We start from the raw sequence: 24685 nt of genomic DNA, 5'->3' as shown, positions 1-24685 counted from the left end.
TTCCTCAGTACAAAATTTACCTATGAAAATGAAACTATAACTATGAACCAATCACGATACATTGAAAAAATTCTGCTCAAGTTAGGAATGCAAAATTGCAAACCACGTAAAACTCCCGTCGAAATGGACATAAATAAAAATATAAAGACCGAAACAAAATTCATAGATAATCGATTATACAGAGAAATGGTTGGGAGCCTCATTTATTTGATGACCGCAACTAGGCCTGACATATGTTACATTGTAACAAATCTATCTTAAAACTTATCGGGACCAACAATTAAGGACCTTACTTGTGCAAAACAAATCTTTCGTTATCTAAAAGCAACCAAGGAACAATCTTTCATATTTAAAAAGTCTACATATCCTCTAAATTTAGAAGGATTTTCAGATTCAGATTGGGGTAACTCTGAGAATAGAAAAAGTATAACGGAGTATTGTTTCAGACTAAAAAGCAACAAATTGTTGCCCTTTCTACTTGTGAAGCAGAATATGTGGCCCTTACCCATTCCACAAAGGAGGCAATTTTTCTGAACACCCTTCTAAAATCTATTTTAAAACCTGATCTAAGTAAAAAAAAAACTATAGTAATTCACTGTGACAATCAGAGCAGTATCTTATTAGCAACTAATTCTATGATTCATCAAAGGTCGAAGCATATTGATATCAGATATCATTTTATAAGGGATGAAATAAGTAAAAAATCTATTACTCTTAGTTATGTGACATCTGAAAATAATATAGCCGACATTTTCACTAAATCTATAAAAAGAATAAAATTAAAACCTTTTATAACCGAACTTTTTAGAATCTAATTATGAATAAACCTCTTTTCAGAAACCCAAAAAGAGAAGCATGAACAGTCGAAATCACACCAAAAAAAAAAAAAAAAAAATTGTAAATTGTCCCGGGCACGACGTTAAACTGCGACCATTTCTATCTTACTAACCAAATTAACCAACTAATACCTAACATAATGTTTCCAGTTTTTGTTTAAAAAAAAAAGTCACTTTCTTTGCAAATTTTCTTTTCAAAAAAGTCACCTTTTCTTTGCAAATTTTCTTTTTTTCAAATAATTTTTTGTATCATTTTTTTTTCTTTTGGCAAACATTTGTTAAAAACAAAACAAAACAAGATGTATATTTGTGAATTTTTGTGCATATGTTTATATGTATTTGAAAAGTATTCTATTTGTATGTATATATATATTTGAAAAGTGTTTATTTTTATATGTATCAAAAAAAAAACTCAATGTGATTTACAAAAAAAAAATGGCTTCTTTTTGCACACATTATACCAATATATTAACAATTCCTTTTAACCAATGATAATAAAGACAAATTCCTCAAAAAAAAAAAAAAAAATTATTTTATTGTCAAAAATTCCCCCAAAATAATTTTTAAAAGATTAAAGCGATTAAAATTCCATTATTTCAAAATGTTCCGTTACAACATAGATTTTTAATTAATTATGTTTGAATTTTTTTTTTTAAATATCAAGTTTTTACATAAACATGGCTCTTGTCAGCTATTTTATCGCCAGATTAAAACCGATTTGAAAATATTATTGCACAAATAATTAAGCAGTTTGTAGCCCCCCCCCCTCATTTTTGTTCGTCTCTTTTTACCCGAACAAAATATGGAAGCCCGTAGGTAACCAAAAGAACATTCAGTAAAACCGTATTTCATATTTAATATAGAAATGTTTATAATGTTATTAATGATTAAATTGTGTAAATCTTAAAACCTAACAAAATTATAACAAAGATGAATTATTAATTGCAGTTTGAAGAAGATAAACAAAGGTTTTAAAAAATCGTTAAGTCGCTTCTGCTTTTCCATGGTTAGTATAGTTAACACAAGTCTGACGTCTCGGGAACATGCACTTCGTTTTTCACATTGTTTTGGGGATACCTAACACTCACATATATAGAACTAGTCGCTTTGCTCTGAATATATTTTAAGAAGCATTCTGCTTGTATTCCTATGTTAAGGAATTATATTGGTTGACGTAGGAATATAGTTACTGTTGTAACCCTCATAACCTCATTCGGTTCTAGTCCAGAATCCCGCCTACATTAAAATAAAAACAAAAATAAAGAATAATCTGTGTGATATACGTATCCGTGCCGAAAAAATATCATATTCCAAAAACCACATAAATTGATTAAGTAGTTTTATTTTTATAAAGAAAATCATTTTAAACGATTAATGAGAATTCGTAGGCATTGCAACATAAATCTAGTATGAATTATTGTTGAGTTATCTTTCTTTGTTTCTTGAAAATTTTGTTCAAAATGGCGGACAAGACAGCCACTACTTGAATACTTATAAAATTTTATTTTCTTATTTAAAAATAAAACTACTCGATCAATTTACGTAATATTTGGAATATGATATTTTCGTTTCATCACGGGTACATACATCATACAGTTTTTTTTTTTTTTTTAATTTTTGTTTTTTAATATAAGGGAGAATTCTGGACAAGTACCCGTTCATTTGATCATTGGCCAGAATTTTACGTAAAGATTCATACAGTTTTGGGTTTTCCATTTTAAAAAATAATTTTGTCATTGTTTCTTTCCATTAACATCAACGATAACATTAAAAGTTTTATTTTCTTATCTTGAACTTTATCCATATTAAAAGAATCGATTATAAAAACAAAATCAAAGTGTGTCATGCTGTTTATGTGAATAACAATTGCCTATCCTTCAGGATCAAGGTTCAACGATTTGCATCAACGCCAAACAATCGGTATTCGGTGAGATGGCGTCACTTCATATTGACTACAGTACATAAATCTTCTTGATTCTGTTTTCGCTTTTTATAATTAGAAAAGTTACCAACATCTGAAAGAGAAATGAATCCTTACTACCCAAATCAAAGTAAGTGACAGCAATTTCTAAAATTATGAAAGTTGAGCTTTTATATAAAAAAAGGTTCAGTTCAGTCAGTTTTTCTTAAGTTCATTTTCAAAATAATTGTTAAAATAGATTTTTCTAGAAAATTGTTTGAGGCGAGTAGAAAGTGGTCATTGTGTTTATTGTTAACAGTCTCAAAACTCTTGCTTTTCTTATTTTGTCCTTTAGTCCTCACATTTAGCAGTGTTTCTGACAAATAGGGAAAATTGCTTGTTTTCTGGGTCAAATTCTACCTATCTAACACTTATTGCTGATTGTTCTTGAAGTAGTATTTTTGAAATCCCTACATTAAGTAGCTTCATGCCTTGTCTGGGGGGCGATTTCCATAAAAAAGAACCATGAAGTTTTTTATTCTGTATTTTTATAAAGTTAGGTATGTGTATATATTTATATATCAGTATGTTCAAGATTCACTCCTAAACTAATTAACCGAGACTTATGAATTTTGGAACATGACTGCGAAGTGTAAAGAATCCAAATGTGGGCTATATTTAGCTTAATTTAGCTTTAGTTTTATGCAAAAGAAGTAAAAAGGGATGAAATTTTAGCAATAGATATTAGACATCAATAAAAAAAAATATATATATATATATATATATATATATATATATATAACTACTTAATTTACTCACATAAAATTAATATACGAAAGTATAGATTTATGCATAAACTTTAAGTATTTACTTCAAAAGTGCTCAATATGTAGGTAGAGCTAGTTAGTAATTTATAAAATATATATGGCGATTAAGCTATACTGAATATTCCGCGTTTCAACCACTCTAGGACTCATAAGCCTGAAGAGTCCTAGAGTGGATGAAACACGGAATATTCAGTGTAGCTTAATCGCCATATATATTTTATAAATTACTATATATATATATATATATATATATATAATTCGTATTCCTGTCTATTGGTGTGTTTGTTCACAATTTGATTAATATATAAAAACGTGTCTTACTTTAATCTTTCATTTATTTCTATATATAGTACGATACTTGGAAAATATACAATTAAGAGATCGCCTTATTTGCATATGACATTAAGAAAAATTGATTTTACTAAATAGCGGTATCTTAGTTAATGTTTTTAGTGAGAGAATTATTTTAAGTGTTCTACTTAAAATTGTTATTTAATAAATTTCAAACAGCAATTATATTGATAATATATTAAATTTAATTTATTTTGGAATTAATATTTCCAACAGCGACCTTCTTTTAAAATTTTTTTTAGAGTTATTTGTCCCTATTTGCTATCCATAAATAAAAAAGACGTTTACCAAATATCATTTGGTAATTTCATTAAGTTTCTAGCTGGAAAAATAATTCCGTGTAGATAGAAAAAATGTTTAGCTTTTATTGTTTTTTATTAAATATTAAAAGAAAAAAACACTTACAAAAAAAACTAAAAAGATTTCATTTGTTTGTTTTATTTTATTCCTTACAGCAATAAAGAAATCGGTAAATTTTTACCAAGTAATTCAGCGTCGTTTAATACCTAAAAAAATGAAGATCTACTGCCCCCCCCCTCTAAATTCCACAATTTACACTTTTTTTTATTCGTTTTTTGCGTTAATTTCATCGATTACAAACTTAATTTTCTAATTAAAAAGGTAACTTTATATGACGTGACCCAGCGGCGTTTAACCCCTAAAAAAATGGAGATCTACTTTTTTTCTGCCTAATATATTTAAACATCCTTCATAAATATTATGAGAGAAGAAATTTTGAAAAAAATAAAAATAAAAAATAACATGTTAGAGTAAGGGTGATCACTTTTCTATATAAATTTAACGTAAAATGAGCACCCACTTTTTGGCCACCAAGTGTTCAACGAGACATGTTACCTCTAGCAGTTTTTTAAAGTTTGGCGATTGAAGGTGGGGGCAAAATCTGGGGAGGAAGATTACATTGGAAACATAAAATAACGATAAATTTAATTATTTTATGAAACCATTCTCTACTTTCACCTAACAATTTAATAAACAAAAGAAAGCCTAAAATATGACAAATTCAATTTTTTTCTTGGGGGGAGATTATATTAGAAATATAAAACGACAAATAAAAAGCAAATCGAAAATTTCCTTTAGTTACAAAAAAAAAAGCCAGTAAAAAAGAGCCCTTACAAAAAATAAAGACAAATATGTAGTTTAGCGGCGTAAATTATTTGACAGACAAAAAAATTATAAAAGCTATTTATTTTTATATAAAACATTATTAGACCCAAAGGCTGAAATAAAACAAAAATAAATTCATTTTTATGTTTTTATTATCATTTTTTATTCGACTAAATATGCACGCCTTACATGTTTAAAATTTGGCTATTTTTAGGTTTAGCAGATTGGCTTTTTTAAGGCCAAATTTGGTCTTTTTACGCTCTTTCATTACAAAAAAAATATGGCAGCCAAAGACATAGTTCATGATAGAGTTTAAAAAGGCCAATCTGCCAAACCTTAAAAAGGCCAAATTTTAAAAGCAATATAGCGGCCTCGAATAATAAATATAAATGATAAAAAAATAATAAAAATGAAATTTTTTTCTGGTTTTATTTCAGCCTTTGGATCTTACAATGTGTTTTATATAAAAATAAATAGTTTTTATATTTTTTTGTCTAGCAAATAATTTATGCCCTTAAACTACACATTTACCAAAATAAAAAATAAACGCACACATTAATGTTTATAAACGTTATTTTTTTAGGTTCACAAAATCGTGATCCCTTCTGCCGAAATATCTGGTGGAGAGGGTATCAGATACTTCTTTTAGGGAGCGATTACATTTGCATGTTTTTATCCGTTCTTTTATTTTTTAAATTGTTGTGGGGGTATCCACGTTACCCATGATGAAAATAATTAGTATAGCAGGTGTGTTCCAAACGGAACTTCATCTCAACCCAGGCAATGGCGGGTAGCTATGCTAGTATATATATATATATATATATATATATATATATATATATATATATATATATATATATATATATATAATATGTAATATATATATATAACACAGCTAAACTACACATTTACCTTTATTTTTTGTGAGGTCACTTTTTTTACTGGCTTTTTTTTTGTATTAAAGGAAATTTTAGATTTGCTTTTTGTAGGGTGGGGGGTTCGATTTGCTTTTTATTCGTCGTTTTATGTTTCTAATGTAATCCTCCTCCCCCCCCCCCCAAGAAAAAAATTGAATTTGTCATATTTTGGGCATTGTTTTGTTTATTAAATTGTTAGGTGAAAGTAGAGAATGGTTTCATAAAAAATAATTAAATTTATCGTTATTTTATGTTTCCAATGTAATCCCCCCCCCCAGATTTTGCACCACCACCCTACACTTATGCGCCAAACTTTAAAAACTTCTAGAGGTAACATGTCTCATTGAACACTTGGTGGCCAAAAAGTGGATGCTCATTTTACGTTTAATGTATATAGAAAAGTGATCCCCCCCTCTACCATGTTATTCTATTTTTTTTTTCAAAATTTCTTCTCTCATAATATTTATAAAGGCTGTTTAAATGTATTAGGCAGAAAAAAAGTAGATCTCCATTTTTTTAGGGGTTAAACGCCGCTGGGTTATGTCATATAAAGTTACCTTTTTAATTAAAAAATTAAGTTTGTAATCGATCAAATTAACGCGAAAAACGAAAACAATAAAGTGTAAATTGTGGAATTTAGAGGAGGGGGCAGTAGATCTTCATTTTTTTAGGTATTAAACGACGCTGAATTACTTGGTAAAAATTTACCGATTTCTTTATTGCTGTAAGGAATAAAATAAAACAAACAAATGAAATCTTTTCAGTTTTTTTCGTAAGTGTTTTTTCTTTAATATTTAAAAAATAAACAATAAAAGCCAAACATTTTTTCTATCGACACGGAATTATTTTTCCAGCTGGAAACTTTATGAAATTACCAAATGATATTTGGTAAACGTCTTTTTTTATGGATAGCATATAGGGACAAATAACTCTAAAAAAAATTTTAAAAGAAGGTCGCTGTTGGAAATATTAATTCCAAAATAAATTAAATTAAATATATTATCAATATAATTGCTGTTTAAAATTTATTAAATAACAATTTTAAATAGAATACTTAAAATAATTCTCTCACTGAAAACATTAACTAAGATACCGCTATTTAGTAAAATCAATTTTTCTTAATATCATATGCAAATAAGGTGATCTCTTAATTGTATATTTTCCAAGTATCGTTCTATATATAGAAATAAATGAAAGATTAAAGTAAGACACGTTTTTATATATTAATCAAATTGTGAACAAACACACCAACAGACAGGAATACGAATTCATATGTATAGATATATATAAATATAATATGTATATATATATATGTTATTTGAGGTGGAAAACCGAGAATTAATAAAATAGTGATCAATGTTTCGTCCCTATTTCTGGGGACGTCATCAGGATTTCCTAGGAAAAATGTAGAAGAAAACGATTACAGACCACATACGTTTGAAAAAGGAAAATTCCTAAAGTCCTTCCCATTCTGGGCAGAAACTATAAATATACGTGTGGAAAGGTTGTATTATTCTATGCTTATTACACACATTAAAATGTTATTCATATACATATGTACATGCACATTTATTTTCTTTAATTTTTTTTTTTTATCTTATTTATTTTGTTGAAATTATATGAGGAGAGACGGTTAAGGACATATAGACCCAGTATCTGTATTCATATTTTGCTCTCTGATTATTATATTTCCTATTATAGGGGCTAAATTGTAGAAATCTTTTCTTTGCATGATGATGTTAGTATTTGAAATAAGTGCTGATTCTAGAAGTCTTAGTTTAGCTCTGTCTATAACGAATTTGATAATTTTTGCATGATCAAAGTCAAACGAGTGATCATGTTTAACTCAAGGGCAGAAAAGTGCATTTAAGGAGTTTCCATTCTTTATGTCTCTTCTATGTTCATCAAGCCTTATTTTTAACTTACGTTGTTTCTCCTATATATATTTGGTGGCAGTCATTACAAGGGATAGAGTATATGTGAGGGTTTTGGGGGAGTGCTTAGTGGTTTTTAATGTTTGTTTTATTGTTGAAGAAGTTGTTTGCATCATATTTTCCACGGAGCATATTACAGATCCTGGGTAATCAGTCTATATGTCCTTAACCATCTCTCCTCATATAATTTCAACAAAATAAATAAGATAAAAAAAAAAAATTAAAGAAAATAAATGTGCATGTACATATGTATATGAATAACATTTTAATGTGCATATATAAGCATAGAATAATCTAACCTTTCCACACGTACATTTATAGTTTCTGCTCAGAATGGGAAGGACTTTAGGAATTTTTCCTTTTTCAAACGCATTTGATCTGTAATCGTTTTCTTCTACATTTTTCCTAGGAAATCCTGATGATGTCCCCAGAAATAGGGACGAAACGTTGATTACTATTTTATTAATTCTCGGTTTTCCTTCTCAAATAACATAACGTCAACCATCGCTTGTACTTTTATTTTATTTTTACTCATAGATAGATAGATAGATAGATAGATAGATAGATAGATAGACAGATAGATAGATAGATAGATAGATAGATAGATAGATAGATACTGTTCACTGTAAATAAATATGTATTTGTACTTGATCTTAATTTCCTTTATTATTCGTTTTTATAATAATTATGTGAGGTTAAATAACATTTAAATTTGTCATAAAATATTTTATTAAATTATTGAAATTATTTTTTCTTCTTTATCTTTCTGAGACTTCCGGTGTAAGACATCTTTTTCAAAGAAGATTGTTGTTTTTTAATTTTTTTTCTTCATTTTTTTTTTTTTTTGTTTTTGTTTTTGGTGGTATTAACGGTCTCGTTTCAAATTGTAAAAACTGGACATCAGTTTTAACTATTTCACTCTATTGAATATAATAGCAATAAAAAAGAGAAATAAAAGATTTAACGTGCAAACAAAAAGCATTTTGTAATAAATAAGTTATGAGGAGTTTGGTCACATCTTTGAAAATGTTCTTTCGTGAGGTTAATTGGAAAATTTTAGAAAATCAAATAATGTTATCAAATATTTTATTAAATAATTAAAATCGTTTTTTTTATTTTTTATTTCTGTAACTTTCGGTGTAAGACACCTTTTTCAAAGACGACTGTTGGTGTTTTATTTTTTTAGTTTTTCATTTTTTTTGAAAGTATTAACCACAAGGGGTCAACCCCTCGTGAAAAGAGAAAAGGATATGTTCAGTCTTATTGATGGTTGTTGTCAGTCTGAAGCGACGCGCATGTTTGCGTGGATGGCGCAAATTTTAAATAGAACGAGTTTGATCACATCTTTGAAAACATTATTTCGTAAGGTTAATTTGGAAATTGTAGAAAATCAAATAATGTTATAAAATATCTTATTAAATGATTAAATTCTTTCTTTTTTTTTTCTGAGACTCTCGGTGCATGACACTCAACAAATTATGGACAAATCTTGAAGACGCCTAGGACATTTTCTCCCAAATCTCAAATTCTTCCTGACAATATCGACAGCAAGCTGCTAGCCAGGGAAATTAAATCTAACTGCTTGCCTATGCAGAGTCTCCACATTTACATCACAGTTCTTAGGCATGACTCTCACTAAGCCGAACTTACCAGTACTCTCAGCAATTGGATATTCGAGCTTAAGAGTGAAAATTTTGACCGGTATAATCGCTGGAGTATCAAAAAGCATTAGGATGCTGACAAAATCTAGTTAAATTGTCTATAGCTTCCATTACCTCTTCTCTGACTATATCGATATATTGAAGTTGTCCAGAATTTTTGTTGCCTCATTATTTTTCTTTGGGGCACAAGAAGGAGCTTGTATTGTGTAATATCAAGAGTTAGAAGTGGATAGAGTAATTCAGGGATCTTCTGCTATTATTAATCAATTGCTTTTTTATTTGTGTCTTAGAAGCATTGTCCATGGAATTTATGGGGGTTTCCCCGGAAGAGATGCTGTTTGCTAATTATTTAGTGCTTGCCTGTGAAATAATAAAGGTTTTGTTTGTTAAGTTAAAAATAGGAGGAATGCTATGAAAAGTAAAGGTTTGAAAGTGAATGTTACCAAGATCAAAGTGATGATCAGTGGTTGTAGTATTGGAAAGCTCCAAGAAAGAAGAAAATTCCCTTGCTCAGTTTGTGAAAAGATATTCAAGTGCAACTCAAACTTTTGTGGTACTTATAAGCATTGGGTACACAAGAAGTGCAGTAAAATTAACAGTAGGTTGAGCGATGATAACCAGACTGTGTGTAATAGATGCAAGACGATGGAGACGAATGAGAACTCAAATGTGGACAAAGTATATTTGGATGGCATTTGATGCTTCAGAGATTTTCTTTCCTTGATGATATCATTGGAATACAGGAAGGAACAGTTGCTAGTTTGATTGTAAGAGTTAGGACGGATAGAGTAAGTTCAGGGATCTTCCATCAGTATAAACCAGTAGAGTGTTACGACTGTTAACCAAGCAAAGAGTCTATCAGATATATGTATGCCATGTGATGATGTATGGTAGTGAAAACTGTTCAGGAAAGATTGAGGATATGTGTTGCATGAAGAGAAATGATGATATGAGAATGATACAATGGATGTGCAGTGTGAGTCTTAAAAACAAGATTCGGATCTGATGACATCAGAGGAAAAGTAAATCTGGGCAGTATACAGAACAAGATACTTTGTTGGTATAGTCACCTTGAAAAAATAGATGAGGGTTAGGAGGCTACTAAATGTTGGCAGGGGAAGGCCAACGAAAGCAGTTAATGATAAGGCTGAACTTGAGAGAAAGGGCTATATATAAAGACCCCTTCCCCTTATCATTTTCTTCAATGTTTTTCTTAGCCTTATCCTGTCAACTGACTTTGCTATCTAAACTGTTATGCATCTATAACTCAAGCACTTTCATCTATTCTTATAATGTGACCAAATCAACAAAGTCTCCTGTTCTGCACGCATAACTTCAATAAATTTCAATGAAGTATATGATGGTCTGATTAAGGGGAACAGGAAATGTTCATTTCCTTTGTTTCTTTTCCTGTAATGTTTTAATTACTTGAAAACCTCTTTATACCTTATATAGCATTGTCCGGTCATAAAATATACTTAAATATATTTTAATTTACACAGATTTCGTATTTATTATTATAGAGCCTATAATTATCTATCTATCTATTGATTATTATAATGTATTATAATGTATTCAATATATAATAGTCATTTCAAAAGTTTTTTTTAAATATGACTTGGGTGCCATCAGCTAGAATCAAAACCAAAACATATAGCTCTCCAGCATTATTCATTCATCTGCACTAAGGTTATACGGATATAAAAACTTTGAAATAATGTTGTTAAAGGCATAAATGTATATTTGTGCATGTGCAGAAGTAACACATTTAATCGACTGCCAAGTTCCATTTTTTTCAATTTTGACCTCTTAACAACTATTTTTACCAGTCAAAAAATCATAGGTCCAAGTTCCCTTTATATCAAGTTTCATGTCTGTAGACTAAAAATTGACAGTGTAGTTGGGTAGAGACTGTTACGCACACAGGCAGACAAGTTTACTTTATATATATATATATATATATATATATATATATATATATATATATATATATTATTTTGGTTAATTTCTTTTACGGTCTCTATTTATTTTTTTTAAATGGTCAAACGACTAACTCAAATATCTCTAATACTTATAACGCATGAATTACTTTTTTCTCACTGTCTCTCTTCTTCTTCATTGTTGCCGCAGTTTCATCTCATGATTATAGCATTAATTCTTTCATCTTCCTCGTCTGCATGACCGTGATTCATCGTCCATAAAGTTATACAAATACAGCTTTTTAATTTATACAGGGAAGTTTAGTTGGGAATTTTAGTTTTAAGTTTGTTTTGTAGAGAAATAAATCACACGTGAGAAAGAGAGACTAGTATTCTCTTAGCTAATTATTTACCTTAATTAATTAACTATTTTATTAAAGATACATGGGTACACACAGCAAACAAAGATTTTAGGGAAGTATTTCACTCTTGGTGATTATCAAAGTTTTCCGTTCAGTTATCAATACATTATTGGTGATGTGTCCCATGCACATTCTATAGATCAATTGTTTCTTTGTCGACCTCAATATCCATGGCATCATGCATCATGTTGTCTAATGTGTCTTTCTTTTTACATTAGTTTGACCTATTTAACCTCCCCTAACCTTAAGGTTATCTCTCCCGGTTATCTTTTATGGAAACTAGTTGATTTCCCAAAGTTCCTGTCACTTCAATTTGCACTTAGTTTGATTCTTGTCAAGATAAACATGTAATCACTATTCCACATAGGGCTATACAATATGTAGCAAACTGTATTAGAAAAAATATCTGTTTATGTATACATAAATTTTTAAATGTTTTCTTTTTTGGCCGAGTTTGCCCTTTTCTCATAATCCATTTTATTTCCTTTCTCATACAAAATCCATTCCTCCTCACTTTTCAGCTGTCAATAACACACCAGCACCATCTGCTCTACCACCAAGCTATTATCCAACACCACCATCGATGAGCTATCCCAGTCATCCTCCAGCGTACCCAGCTGTTCCAAATGCTGGCTACTACCCACCACCACGGCCAATTCCATCTGCACCGCAGCCACCAACTGTTATCATAGAGGTAAGAAGATATTCCCAAATCAACGCCCACATTTTTGAATTGGCTTCCAATCTAGAATTTGTTGACGTTTCCATTAAGTAACACTTTATGATGAATTCAGTCGTAGTATTTATTTGGAATTAGCCTGGGTGCCTGGTGTTGCCCGGGTGTTTGGAAGTGTGTGTTGAGCAAAAAAAAAAAAAAAAAGTTGTAGTAGGTAGGCAGGCTCGAACCCGTAGAAGGAGGAAACAAATATGAAAAAAAGTGACGTTTTTGCCGTTGCGTCCATCGCCAAACTGGAAGTGGCGAAGGTTTAAATTAAGGCTAGTCAATCGAAGGGCTGAGCTTCAAAATGATATCAATCTCATGAAAATCAATCGCCTCTATCGAAAGTAATCAAAACAAAAAACGCAAAAAAACTAACGTAAGGCAAACGAACGATGTTAAATGTAAAATTCTGAATAACAAAACTTTTGAAAAATAAAAACCAAAAAAAAAAAAAACACGTGAAAAATGGCTTAAATAAGCCTGTTTCAATATTAAAATTTTAAAAATCGGTAGGTACCCGGGTGTTGTCGGTCGGGAGTGGGGGTGTTAATGAAAACCTAAGAATAGCGGAGTAAAAAAAAAACAGAAAATTAAACTTTACGTGAAAAATAGCTTAAATAACCCTGCTTCAATATTAAAATTTTAAAAATCGAAAAAAAAAAACATCTCACACCACGAATCGAACCCAAAACGTTTAGATAATGACCAAAAGCTTTAACCAACTGAGCTAACACGACGTACATGAAATTGTGTCAGTTCTTCAAATATTTAAACTAAATCAGGTTATGACGTCATCTGACGCATGTGTAGAACTGATCTCGTTATGAGAGGACGGTTTTTGCTGACCCCCCCCCTGTAGAAAAGTGTTAATTTCAGGGGGGGGTACCCGGCGTTGCCCGAGTGTTTGGAGGTGTGTGTGGTCGGTCGGGGTTGGGGGGTGTTAATGAAAACCTAAGAATAAACGAAGTAAAAAAAAAAGAAAACAGAAAAACGAACGTTAAAACTTATCTGGAAATAAAGTGTGTGTGTGGGTGGGGGGGGGGGGGTACCCGGGCGATGGGGGGGGGGATAATCAAAACATAAGAATAACCGAAGTAAAAAAAAAACACAAAAAAACTAACGTAAGGCAAACGAACGATGTTAAATGTTAAAATCTGAAAAACAAAAACAAAAAAGAAAACAGAAAATCGAACGTTAAAACTTTTGAAAAATAACCCCCCCCCCCCAAAAAAAAAAAACACGTGAAAAATGGCTTAAATAAGCCTCGGTGAGTACCTGGGTGTTTTTGGGCGTGTGCGTGGGGGTGGGTGGGGGGGTAATGAAACCCTGAGAATAAGCGAAGTAAAAAAAAAGAAAAACGAACGCTTAATGGCTTAAATAACACTGCTTCAATATTAAAATTTAAAAAATCGAAAAAAAAAAGACATCTCACACCACGATTCGAACCCAAAACGTTTAGATAATGACCAAATACTCTAAATAACTGACCTAACACGACGTACATCAAATTTTGTCAGTTCTTCAAATATTTAAACTAAATCAGGTCATGACGTCGTCTGACGCATGCGTAGAACTGATCTCATAATGAGAGGACGGTTTTTGCTGACCCCCCCCCCCATGTTGATTTCAGGGTGAAAAAATTAACGTTTTTGGCCAATTTTTCAATATTTGTCGGGCGAAGGATGGAGCTTTCATAATGAGACCAAGTTTATCAATTTTTGTTCTGTCTGTCGAAAGTTTTTAGCAGGCACACTAACATACACACATACATACATACATTTTCGCTTTTATATATATAGATTAAGGGATTTTGCAATAATATTGTAGTGATCAGAATTTATAAATAGCAAAGACAATGTTTCATTTTATTCAACTGGGGATAGCATAAAAAATACTTTCTTTTCTTCAAGCTGGGATGAAACTTTTAATGTCTGTATTTCATACAAACGGAGACCACGCAACCATTTCTTCAAAAGGAAAATCTTAATTTGATTTTAAAATGAGTACAAAAAAGGTATGCGCAACAAGAAAAAGAAAAAAAGGAACACCACGTGGTCGAGAGAAGCAAAGTGTGCGCTGAGGAAAATGGACGTGTAAAGTTGAAGGTGAGAAATGGCTGGCTCATACCAGCATGAGGTTGGAAAAGAAAGAAAAACACCATTCAGGTGAGATAGACGTGTGGCCCTACAGAGGCAATGAGAGACTTTTTAAGCTGGTGTTGAGATAGCAAGGTTTCGTTAATCTCATGGCTGATGAAATGAACAGTCAGAAAAAACAACAGGCATTGTTTGGAAAGTAATGTTAATAAATGCCTTTTGCTAAAACAGAAAGAAAAACTGAATCGGATTTATTTATTTTTGTTTTTGTTCCTTTTTGACACTGTCGGGCGGTAGAGGGGGGGCAAGAGAGATTTGAAGTGTAACGAACATGGTTCAAGCATAATGGCCATGTTACATGCCTTCATCCTAAATATGTATGCAAAGTATGCTTAATATGTATCATATTCTCTCATTTTTTAAAGTTCGAGATGGGCTATTTTCAACCAAAGGTTATTAGCATGGTTCACCCCAAAACTGTTCAATTTGAAATAAATAAATAAACGTTACACTGAATACAAACAATCTGACAAAATGTTGTCATTTTGTTTAAAAAATAAAAACCTGGGAAAAGTTTTATCAAAATTTGATGCACTCATGAACTCGACAAACAGCGAAATCACACCCCTTCACTGTTGAGATTCCTAGATGCTGAAAAGCCTTCTAATTTAATAGTTTTTTGGGGGGGTTTTCCTTGGACAGCCAGACTTTGTAATTCCCTCTGTTTCCTGTTTCCCTGACTGTATTGATATGCAAAAGTTTAAATATAATGTGAACAGACATCTCGCTACTCTAAACTCGCCACAATCCCCTGTCAGACATGATCTCAATTACATTCAAGTGGCAATACGCATTGTTTAGGGCGAAAAAGAGTAAAAAGAAAAAAAAATCGCACTAAAACAAAATTTGAAATTTTACTCCCAATTTATCAACGTGTTTTGGGTTGCATCGTTTTTCTTAACTTTTTCCATTTATCTTGATGATAGAAATGTCTTTAAAGTAAACAAGTCACAAAGGAATCATCGTTTTAATTGTTTTCGAAATGAAGATTTCCACAACTGCTTATTTGTCTTTTTCTTTTCTTCATTTCAGGATCACCACCACCACCACCACCACCACCATCAGAGAGAGTCAGGCGATGAAATTGCACATGCTGTGCATGACTTCATCTTTGGTCATGATCATGATCATCACCATGAGCATCATCACCCTGGGCATCATCACCATGGGCATCATCACCATGAACACCCTCAATATCACTCGTACCCATACCCGTCCCACCATCACCATCACGGACACCACGACCATAGTTGATTTTAATTAAAACTTGTATAAACTATATTTAAGCGTTTTGCATATATATATACTAGCTGTACCCTGCCACGCGTTGCTGTGGCTCAAATTGGCGCAATGGAAAAAGTTCCAAAATGAGAAAAAGCATGTTTCTTATAGGTTTAATTTTCCATTTTGCATGGGTACACAGTTTTTGTTGTTCCATTTTCTTAGCTGATATAGAGATTTTCCGGTTTGGTGACTCTTGAATACGTAATATAAATTGTCCATGTGAAAAAACAGTCAGTGTGTAACTGTAAGGCCCACAATTGTAAAGATTGTTCCCTGTGCTTTGTTGATGGTTATTGCAAATGACAATAAAATTGGAAAGTTCAATTTCTTAAAGTGTAATGATGTATCCGGTGGAATCATAGGAATGCATGGAATGAAGATATATTCATCTGTGAAAGGTCCTGTTAAGATTGTTGTTTCTATGATATAGTTTGTTAATTTTTTTTTTACTGCAAGCTATGTGCAATTGCAAAGCTTGGATTGGTTTATATTTCACAACATGATAATTAGTACACCAAATTTCAGTTGCAATACATGTGGTGGCATCCCTGGCAAATATAGCTGTTGGATAATTAACCACTTTATCTGCTTTCACAACAGTGTCGATGGATTTGTATTTGACTACCTCACTTGGAATTTTACATTGAATAATAGCGTTAAGTTCATGGGAATCTTTGTATTGACCTGCAAGAATAGCTCATTCACTCAATCAAATGGAATTCTTATAATTTGAATATCTGCAAAAACCTTTTAAACTAACTATTCTTTTGATGAAATAAAATTTCAGAAATACAGAAGTTAAAAGTCAAAGAATTTTGCCCTTAACTCTGATCAGCTGGCACTTCTTCATACCCAATTTCCCACAAGTGATGCAAAAGTTTTTTGTGCGAATCGAACAGTCTGCAACTGGATATGCATATTTTGAGTTAAGTTTAATGTCTTCACATGGAACAAAAAAGTAGAGTATTTGAGGCAAGCATTTATTTCATCTGCTGGTGTTGATTGAAGAATAACAGGTAACATTTGTCTGAAATCTCCTGCAAGCAATATTACTGCATTCCCAAATGGTCTGACATTGCCACACAAATCTTGCAAGGATCGACCAAGAGCCTCAAGTGATTTTTTGCGTACCATTGTGCATTCATCCTAAATAATAAGTTTGCATTTCTGCAATATTTTTCCCCATATTGGATGTTTTGGAGATGTCGACATGAGATTTTTGAAAAATTGAATGTTTTAAAGTAGAATAAATAATTCTTCTACTTGGCAGCAAGGTCACAGGTATTCCTCATGCAGCAAGGGCTAAGGCTATGTCATTTTGTTACCAAATGGCTGCCAAAATCAATTTAATTAGAAAGGTTTTACCAGTTACTTCTGGTGCTGTTCAAGGTAGCAGTAATTTCCAAATAACTTCTATTCTTACAGTCAATAAATTAGGTGACTAAAATAGGATTTATCCATGTTTTGACAATGCCTTATTCACTGTAATTAATTTAGGAGACTAAAATAGGATGAGGGATTAGAGATGGACAGATAGAGAGGAAGATATATAGATAGAAAAGAGAAAGTGAGAGGAAAATAGAGAAAGAGAAGGAGATAGAGAGATAAAGGGATTGATAGATAAACAGAGAGAGGGGGAGAGTTAGAAACAGAGAGGGATGAGACAGGGGAAAGTAGAGAGATAGAGGGATTTAGAGAGAGAAAGGGGCTCAAAGAGAGATGGAGACGGTGATATAGACAGAAAGATAGATTGAGAGAGGGAAAGGGAGAGATGGATAGAGAGAGATATTAAGAGAGGAAGAGAGAGGGGGAGAGAAACAGAAGGTGAACTACACTTCACCGTTTGTTTCCTCGTTCAGTAGAGAAGAAATCTTTCGAGACTGAGGCAATTTTAATGTTTTGTTATTATCTAGAGTACCCCTTTTTTTTGGAGGTGGGGGGCTAGATTTTCCTCACATTAGAAACCGACTGGGTTATCTGTACTTTCACTTAACAAATTAATAAAAGAAAAACATATTGTAAAATTTGAATTTAACATGAAAATACTATTTTAAAGAATAGCACGATAACATAAGTGCATAAGTGCCACTTTAGGTACTCCTTGGGCGTTGAGTTCCATGGCGACCAGCATAATTATTTAATGGTCGCTCCCTTAGCCCCCCCCCTAGTCAAGGCTAATGCATGCGCACGTAACATTTTTTTTATTTACTGACGTTGGCTTAGTAACTAAACGATTTATTGATAATTTCGTAACCCTTAAACGCATGGCGGAAGATTTAAATTGGTTCATTATTGTTGTAATGAAAAAAAAAAAGTTTCATTCAACACAAAACCAAAAACACATATTAATGATAAATGATATATTATTCTATTCATTGAAATTTACTAATTTTTAAATAAAAAAAGTAAAAAAAAAAGTTAATAAAAAAAATAGTTGCTTATATGCGCATAAAAAACTTTTTTTTTTTTTGTTTTTTTTAGATTAGGTCCACCTTGGAATCACTCCCCTCCCCAACCTCCTCATCTTAAGAACAGCTTCCGGAATAAACACCACTTTTGGAAGGGGGGGAGCTATTTGCAAAATTTAACTGATATTTGTTTTCAACATACCCACCTGAAAATACTATTAAAAAAAAAAAGGAGGGGTTCAGTGCCCGTGGCAGAGAAGTAGATTTATTTATCAATAAAAGTTGCAGAGAAGTAAATTTTGCGTACCATTGTGCATTCATCCTAAACAATAAGTTTGCATTTCTGCAATATTTTCCCCCAATATTGGATGTTTTGGAGATGTCGAACATGAGATTTTTGAAAAATTGAATGTTTTAAAGTAGAATAAATAATTCTTCTACTTGGCAGCAAGGTCGCAGGTATTCCTCATGCAGCAAGGGCTAAGGCTATGTCATTTTGTTACCAAATGGCTGCCAGAATCAATTTAATTAGAAAGGTTTTACCAGTTACTTCTGGTGCTGTTCAAGGTAGCAGTAATTTCCAAATAACTTCTATTCTCACAGTCAATAAATTAGGTGACTAAAATAGGATTTATCCATGTTTTGACAATGCCTTATTCACTGTAATTAATTTAGGAGACTAAAATAGGATGAGGGATTAGAGATGGACAGATAGAGAGGAAGATATATAGATAGAAAAGAGAAAGTGAGAGGAAAATAGAGAAAGAGAAGGAGATAGAGAGATAAAGGGATTGATAGATAAACAGAGAGAGGGGGAGAGTTAGAAACAGAGAGGGATGAGACAGAGGAAAGTAGAGAGATAGAGGGAGTTAGAGAGAGAAAGGGGCTCAAAGAGAGATGGAGAGGGTGATATAGACAGAAAGATAGATTGAGAGAGGGAAAGGGAGAGATGGATAGAGAGAGATATTAAGGGAGGAAGAGAGAGGGGGAGAGAAACAGAAGGTGAACTACACTTCACCGTTTGTTTCCTCGTTCAGTAGAAAAGAAATCTTTCGAGACTGAGGCAATTTTAATGTTTTGTTATTATCTAGAGTACCCCTTATTTTTTTTTTTGGAGGTGGGGGGCTAGACTTTCCTCACATTAGAAACCGACCGGGTTATCTGTACTTTCACTTAACAAATTAATAAAAGAAAAACATATTGTAAAATTTGAATTTAACATGAAAATACTATTTTAAAGAATAGCACGATAACATAAGTGCATAAGTGCCACTTTAGGTACTCCTTGGGCGTTGAGTTCCATGGCGACCAGCATAATTATTTAATGGTCGCTCCCTTAGCCCCCCCCCCTAGTCAAGGCTAATGCATGCACACGTAACATTTTTGTATTTACTGACGTTGGCTTAGTAACTAAACGATTTATTGATAATTTCGTAACCCTTAAACGCATGGCGGAAGATTTAAATTGGTTCATTATTGTTGTAATGAAAAAAGAAAAAGTTTCATTCAACACAAAACCAAAAACACATATTAATGATAAATGATTTACTATTCTATTCATTGAAATTTACTAATTTTTAAATAAAAAAGTAAAAAAAAAAGTTAATAAAAAAGTAGTTGCTTATGTGCGCATAAAAAACTTGTTGTTTTTTTTTGTTTTTTTTTAGATTAGGTCCACCTTGGAATCACCCCCCCCCCCAACCTTCTCATCTTAAGAACAGCTTCCGGAATAAACACCACTTTTTGTTGTCAGCATACCCACCTGAAAATACTATTAAAAAAAAAAAAAGGAGGGGTTCAGTGCCCGTGGCAGAGAAGTAGATTTATTTATCAATAAAAGTTGCGGAGAAGTAAATTTATTTATCAATAAAAGTCGTCATTTAAAAAAGAAAATTGTGGAGGTAGGCCTAAATGTAAATATTTACCCAAAAAATTATCCCGAAGTTTATTGCAACAACGTTTTGTTTTCGCACTATTCAACAATTTGTTCATCCGCGCATGTAAATTAAAAAATATTTGTAAAAGTGAGAAGTTATCAGTAAATGATTTAGTTTTTTTTTTAAATTTATTTATTTTATTTGTTTTTTTTTTACATTAGGTCCACCTCCACAAATGTTAAGAACGGCTTTCAGAATAAACACCCTCAACCTCTCCATGTTAACAACGGATTTCGGAATAAACCCCATTTGGGGGGGGGGATATTTAAAAAAAAAAAAGTCGATAAAAGTCGTCATTTAAAAAGAAATTTAAAATCAAATGTTTGTAAAAGTGAGAAATTATTAATAAATGCTTAGTAACATTTTTCGGTGCTAATGCAGAGTGTGATCCGCGCTATTTTTTAAATCGTGTTTTTTTTTTATTCAATTGCAAGGTTAAAGTACAGAATAGGTACAAAACACCCTCCCCTCCCCATGTTAAGAATGGCTTTTTAAATAATAACGTTATTATTTCAGCATGGATCACTCTCTGCATGAGTACCCATTTTTCTTCTAATATTCATAAAAAGTAAAACTTTTTTCAAAATAAATAAATAAATAAATGTTTGTAAATGTGACAAATAATCGTTTAGTCAGTCAGTAAATAAAATATGTTACGTGCGGGGTGAGGTGGGGGACTAAGGGAGCGACTATTATTTTTTTCTGCTGGTCGCCATGGAACTCAACGCCCAAGGAGTACCAAAATGTAATTTTTTTTTGTCAAATAAATAAATTTCAAGCAATTTTTGCAATAAATAATAGATAGCAACTTCGTTAATTTTACGACTCGCCCCAGCATATTATAAACACCCTAACTTCCTCATGTTAAAACGGCTTTCGGAATGAACACCATTTAAAATTTAATTAAAAATAGTAGAAAGAGTCTTACATTATTCTGTTTTCTATATGATAAAATTCAGGGTTTTATCTTTCTGGAAAAAAAAAGTTACTCAGAAATAATGGATTTTAATAAATGTAATTTCGTTTGAAAAAACAACAACAACTTGATTTTTCGGCCATTTTTGGCGGTGCAACAAAAAAAAACTCAAAAAGCAATCGACAAACTTTTTTTTTTTGGCCTTATATAATAAAGAAAAAATGTGTAAATTAAAAAATTTGGAAGATAAACAAATGAATTATGTTTTTTTTTGTTTTTTTTTTTACTTATCGAGTTAACAGAAAATGAAATCTTTTGTCAATTCGTGGCTGTGAAATGAATCGAACCGGAAGTTCAGTTTTATCAACAGAACAGATTCGCAGTAACGGTTAAAAAAATATATTTATCTTATTTAATATTTTAATATTTTAATAATTCGTGAGGTAAATTCATTCTAATAACATAAAAATATACCTCGACTCTAAAGATGGGTTGTCTGAAAATTTCAAATAAATTGGTAACGTAGAAATATGGTTTTATTCGTTTAGAACGAACCAACTTTACATTTTTATATATATAGATATATATATATAACTACTATTCTATAAAAGTCATTCTGTGTGTGTGTGTGTGTGTGTGTGTGTGTGTGTGTGTGTGTGTGTGTGTGTGTGTGTGTGTGTGTGTGATGGAATTAGGCAGCATTTGATTATTTAAGAGGATGGCTCAACAAGAATTTGTTCACATTAGACTTGAAAACGACCATGTAGTAGTCACATGGAAAGGCCCTGCAGTATTATGTTCCAGAAACGGGTAGTTTTGCAAAAGAAACTTTGGTTATGAAAGTTTCGCTCGGCTTTACGCATTAAAAATAGAAAAAAGGAAATTATTGACAGTAACTGTAACATGATGAGTATTTGTTTTAGGAGGATCATAGCTTCAAGCTCAGTCAAGCACATACGATGAATATAACGATGCAGTAGAGAAAGACTACCAACCAGTCTTATGTGAGAAAGAGGCTGTAGGGAAAAGAAGATGACATCTCTTACTGGATTTCGAAGTCGGCTTTGTACTCTGTCAGAATAAGAAAGAGTGCTTTATTTTAGGACGCTACACATTCATGAGCATGTTTCCATCTGCCAGTTACTAGTAACTAGAGACCTCTTTGAGCGATATTGCTTATACAAAAGCTTATCATCTGAAGAGTAACTGACTGACCAAAACATGGTCATGAATGTGTAGCGACATATCAATGCTTATGTAATACAAATAAAAAGTATACCTTGCCCTACTTTGGTATTGAGCACTCTTGTTAAAAGTGCATTGATTAATTTACCTCTGGAATATATATATATATATATATATATATATATATATATATATATATATATATTATATTATATTTGTTTGAAATTTACATTGAAATTCATCAATATATTTCGAAGGAAACCTTCATATATATATATATATATATATATATATATATATATATATATATATTTGTGTGGGTGTATATGTGTGTGTGTATATAAATGTGTCAATTTATCTAATATATACAGTAAAGTCAGAGTTTTTATAATTTCTTCATCATTGTTAACTTTCTTTCCTACAAAATAATTATTTAATTGTGGTTCACCAGTTTTTGTGAACCGTTGCAGCTAGTCAGGTTCCTAATGGCACAATTTTAACGTTTGTGGGAACTTTTTGGAGATTTGCAAATCTATACATTTTTGGAAAGGTTATTGTCTAAGGAATCAGAAAACCAATGTTTGCATTTGCCCAGATGCCTATATGGCGGCCATATTGGATTTACAAAATGGCCGCCGTAAAATGTACGTTTTGTAATATCTTGGCTTCTAAATACGCTGGAACACTGATTTTAACTGCTAAACCTACATTTTCAGGGTCCAGGAAGCCACTGGTGGTAGTTATAAAATTTTCCCATATGTATATATGGCAGCCATATTAGAATTTTACAAAATGGCTGCCGTCAAATGTATGTTTTGTAATACCGCGGCCTCTAAATAAGTTGGAACAATGATTTTAACTGCTAAACCTACATTTTCAGTGTCAAGGAAGTCAATGGTCCACGTTATCATTTTATCTTTTGTACCCCACCCCCCTTTTGAAACACATAATCCAACATATGAGTAAAAAACTTAACAACCCTGGCAGTTAGTCAGAAAATTATTTTTATTGAAATGCCTTTTAACTGTAAACTTTGAATGTTTGTGCAACCATCTTAAACATAATTAGATGTTTGATCATAGTCTATGTATAATAATCATCATCAACATCATCATCAACATCACTTTCATACATCACAGCTTGGGAATCTTCATCGTTTTCGCACTAGCTGCTGCACCGACACATATCAGTACAAGCTAAGTCTTTAGACCTGCAGGAGCATCTGCCAGAAGAACAGTCAAATATACATTTGCATGTGATCATCTCAAGAATGGCCTTAGGGGCTGGGAGGACCTCTGTTGGTTTTAGGATGCCATCCAAATCTTTGAAGTACCCATTTTCCAGGGGATCCAGTTGTGAAATCTGCAGAGCAATGGTTGCTTGTGCCCATACCCTTGCTTGGACATGGACTCTTAAAATATGCTGCTTTAGAGCTCCAGGTGTTGGAGGGAGCCTGTCACTTTCTGCCCTATGCTTGCAGAACAGATGCCATCGCAGTTCAGGGATTGTTTTTATGTTGATCCCTTTTGGCGAGTAAGCTGCACATACAAAGGATTCCAGTTTTGACAGCATTCCATCTGTCACTTCTGCTTCATCCATAAGCATTTGCAGAGCATTGACAACATCTGAGTCTTCTTTGAGGTAGATCTGTAGCCAGGTTGTCTTGCATATACGAGAGAACCTCCCTGTGTTGTCGGTCCCAGTGAACGCATGGAAGGCTGGCAAAGCCTTTGCTCTTTCTTTACCTAGAGCTCGCCACAGTGGTTCAATTTGTATAACACAAGAGGACATAGAAATGGACGTGTTTTTCAGCAATAGGTCATAGTTTGCTGTGACTAGCACTAAAACGTCCGTATCTGGAGAGAAAAATACTAACTGTGCATCAAGTGGGTTTCGCTGTGAAGCCAGCACAGCCTGGTGGATAAGCAGCGTGTCTGCTTCCTCATGGTTATTTACTTCAAAGACAAGGTCTCTGTTGCTCTTAGTGTATCCAAAAGCAGATATGATGATCAGCTTGGATGATCCCTTGTTATACTCTAGAGTTTGGGCAGCAAGATAGTCAGTCAGATCAGCCTTCGTCTTGTCATGGGAGAGGAACCTCCTCATTGGGATGTGTTTGATGTTAGTGTCATCTCTGACTTGATACTGAACAGAAGCTTTTCCTTGTCTTCGTTTTTCTCTGGTTG

General features: G+C 32.3%; 1 protein-coding gene across 1 annotated transcript; it reads left to right on the top strand.

Moving 5' to 3' along the window:
* Nucleotides 1–2731: 2731 nt before the first annotated feature.
* Nucleotides 2732–16167, top strand: LOC145288015 (uncharacterized). Its single transcript, XM_080136019.1, has 3 exons — nucleotides 2732–2887; nucleotides 12414–12586; nucleotides 15802–16167. Exons 1-3 carry the CDS (start codon nucleotides 2863–2865, stop codon nucleotides 16021–16023), a joined length of 420 nt encoding a protein of 139 aa, XP_079992145.1. The 5' UTR covers nucleotides 2732–2862; the 3' UTR covers nucleotides 16024–16167.
* The last annotated feature ends 8518 nt before the right edge of the window (nucleotides 16168–24685 follow it).

The sequence above is a fragment of the Euprymna scolopes genome, chromosome 11 (genome assembly GCF_053919585.1).
Source record: "Euprymna scolopes isolate OS-2025 chromosome 11, ASM5391958v1, whole genome shotgun sequence".
Taxonomy (NCBI): Eukaryota; Metazoa; Mollusca; class Cephalopoda; order Sepiida; family Sepiolidae; genus Euprymna; species Euprymna scolopes.
This window is presented reverse-complemented; position numbering and strand designations above follow the sequence as displayed.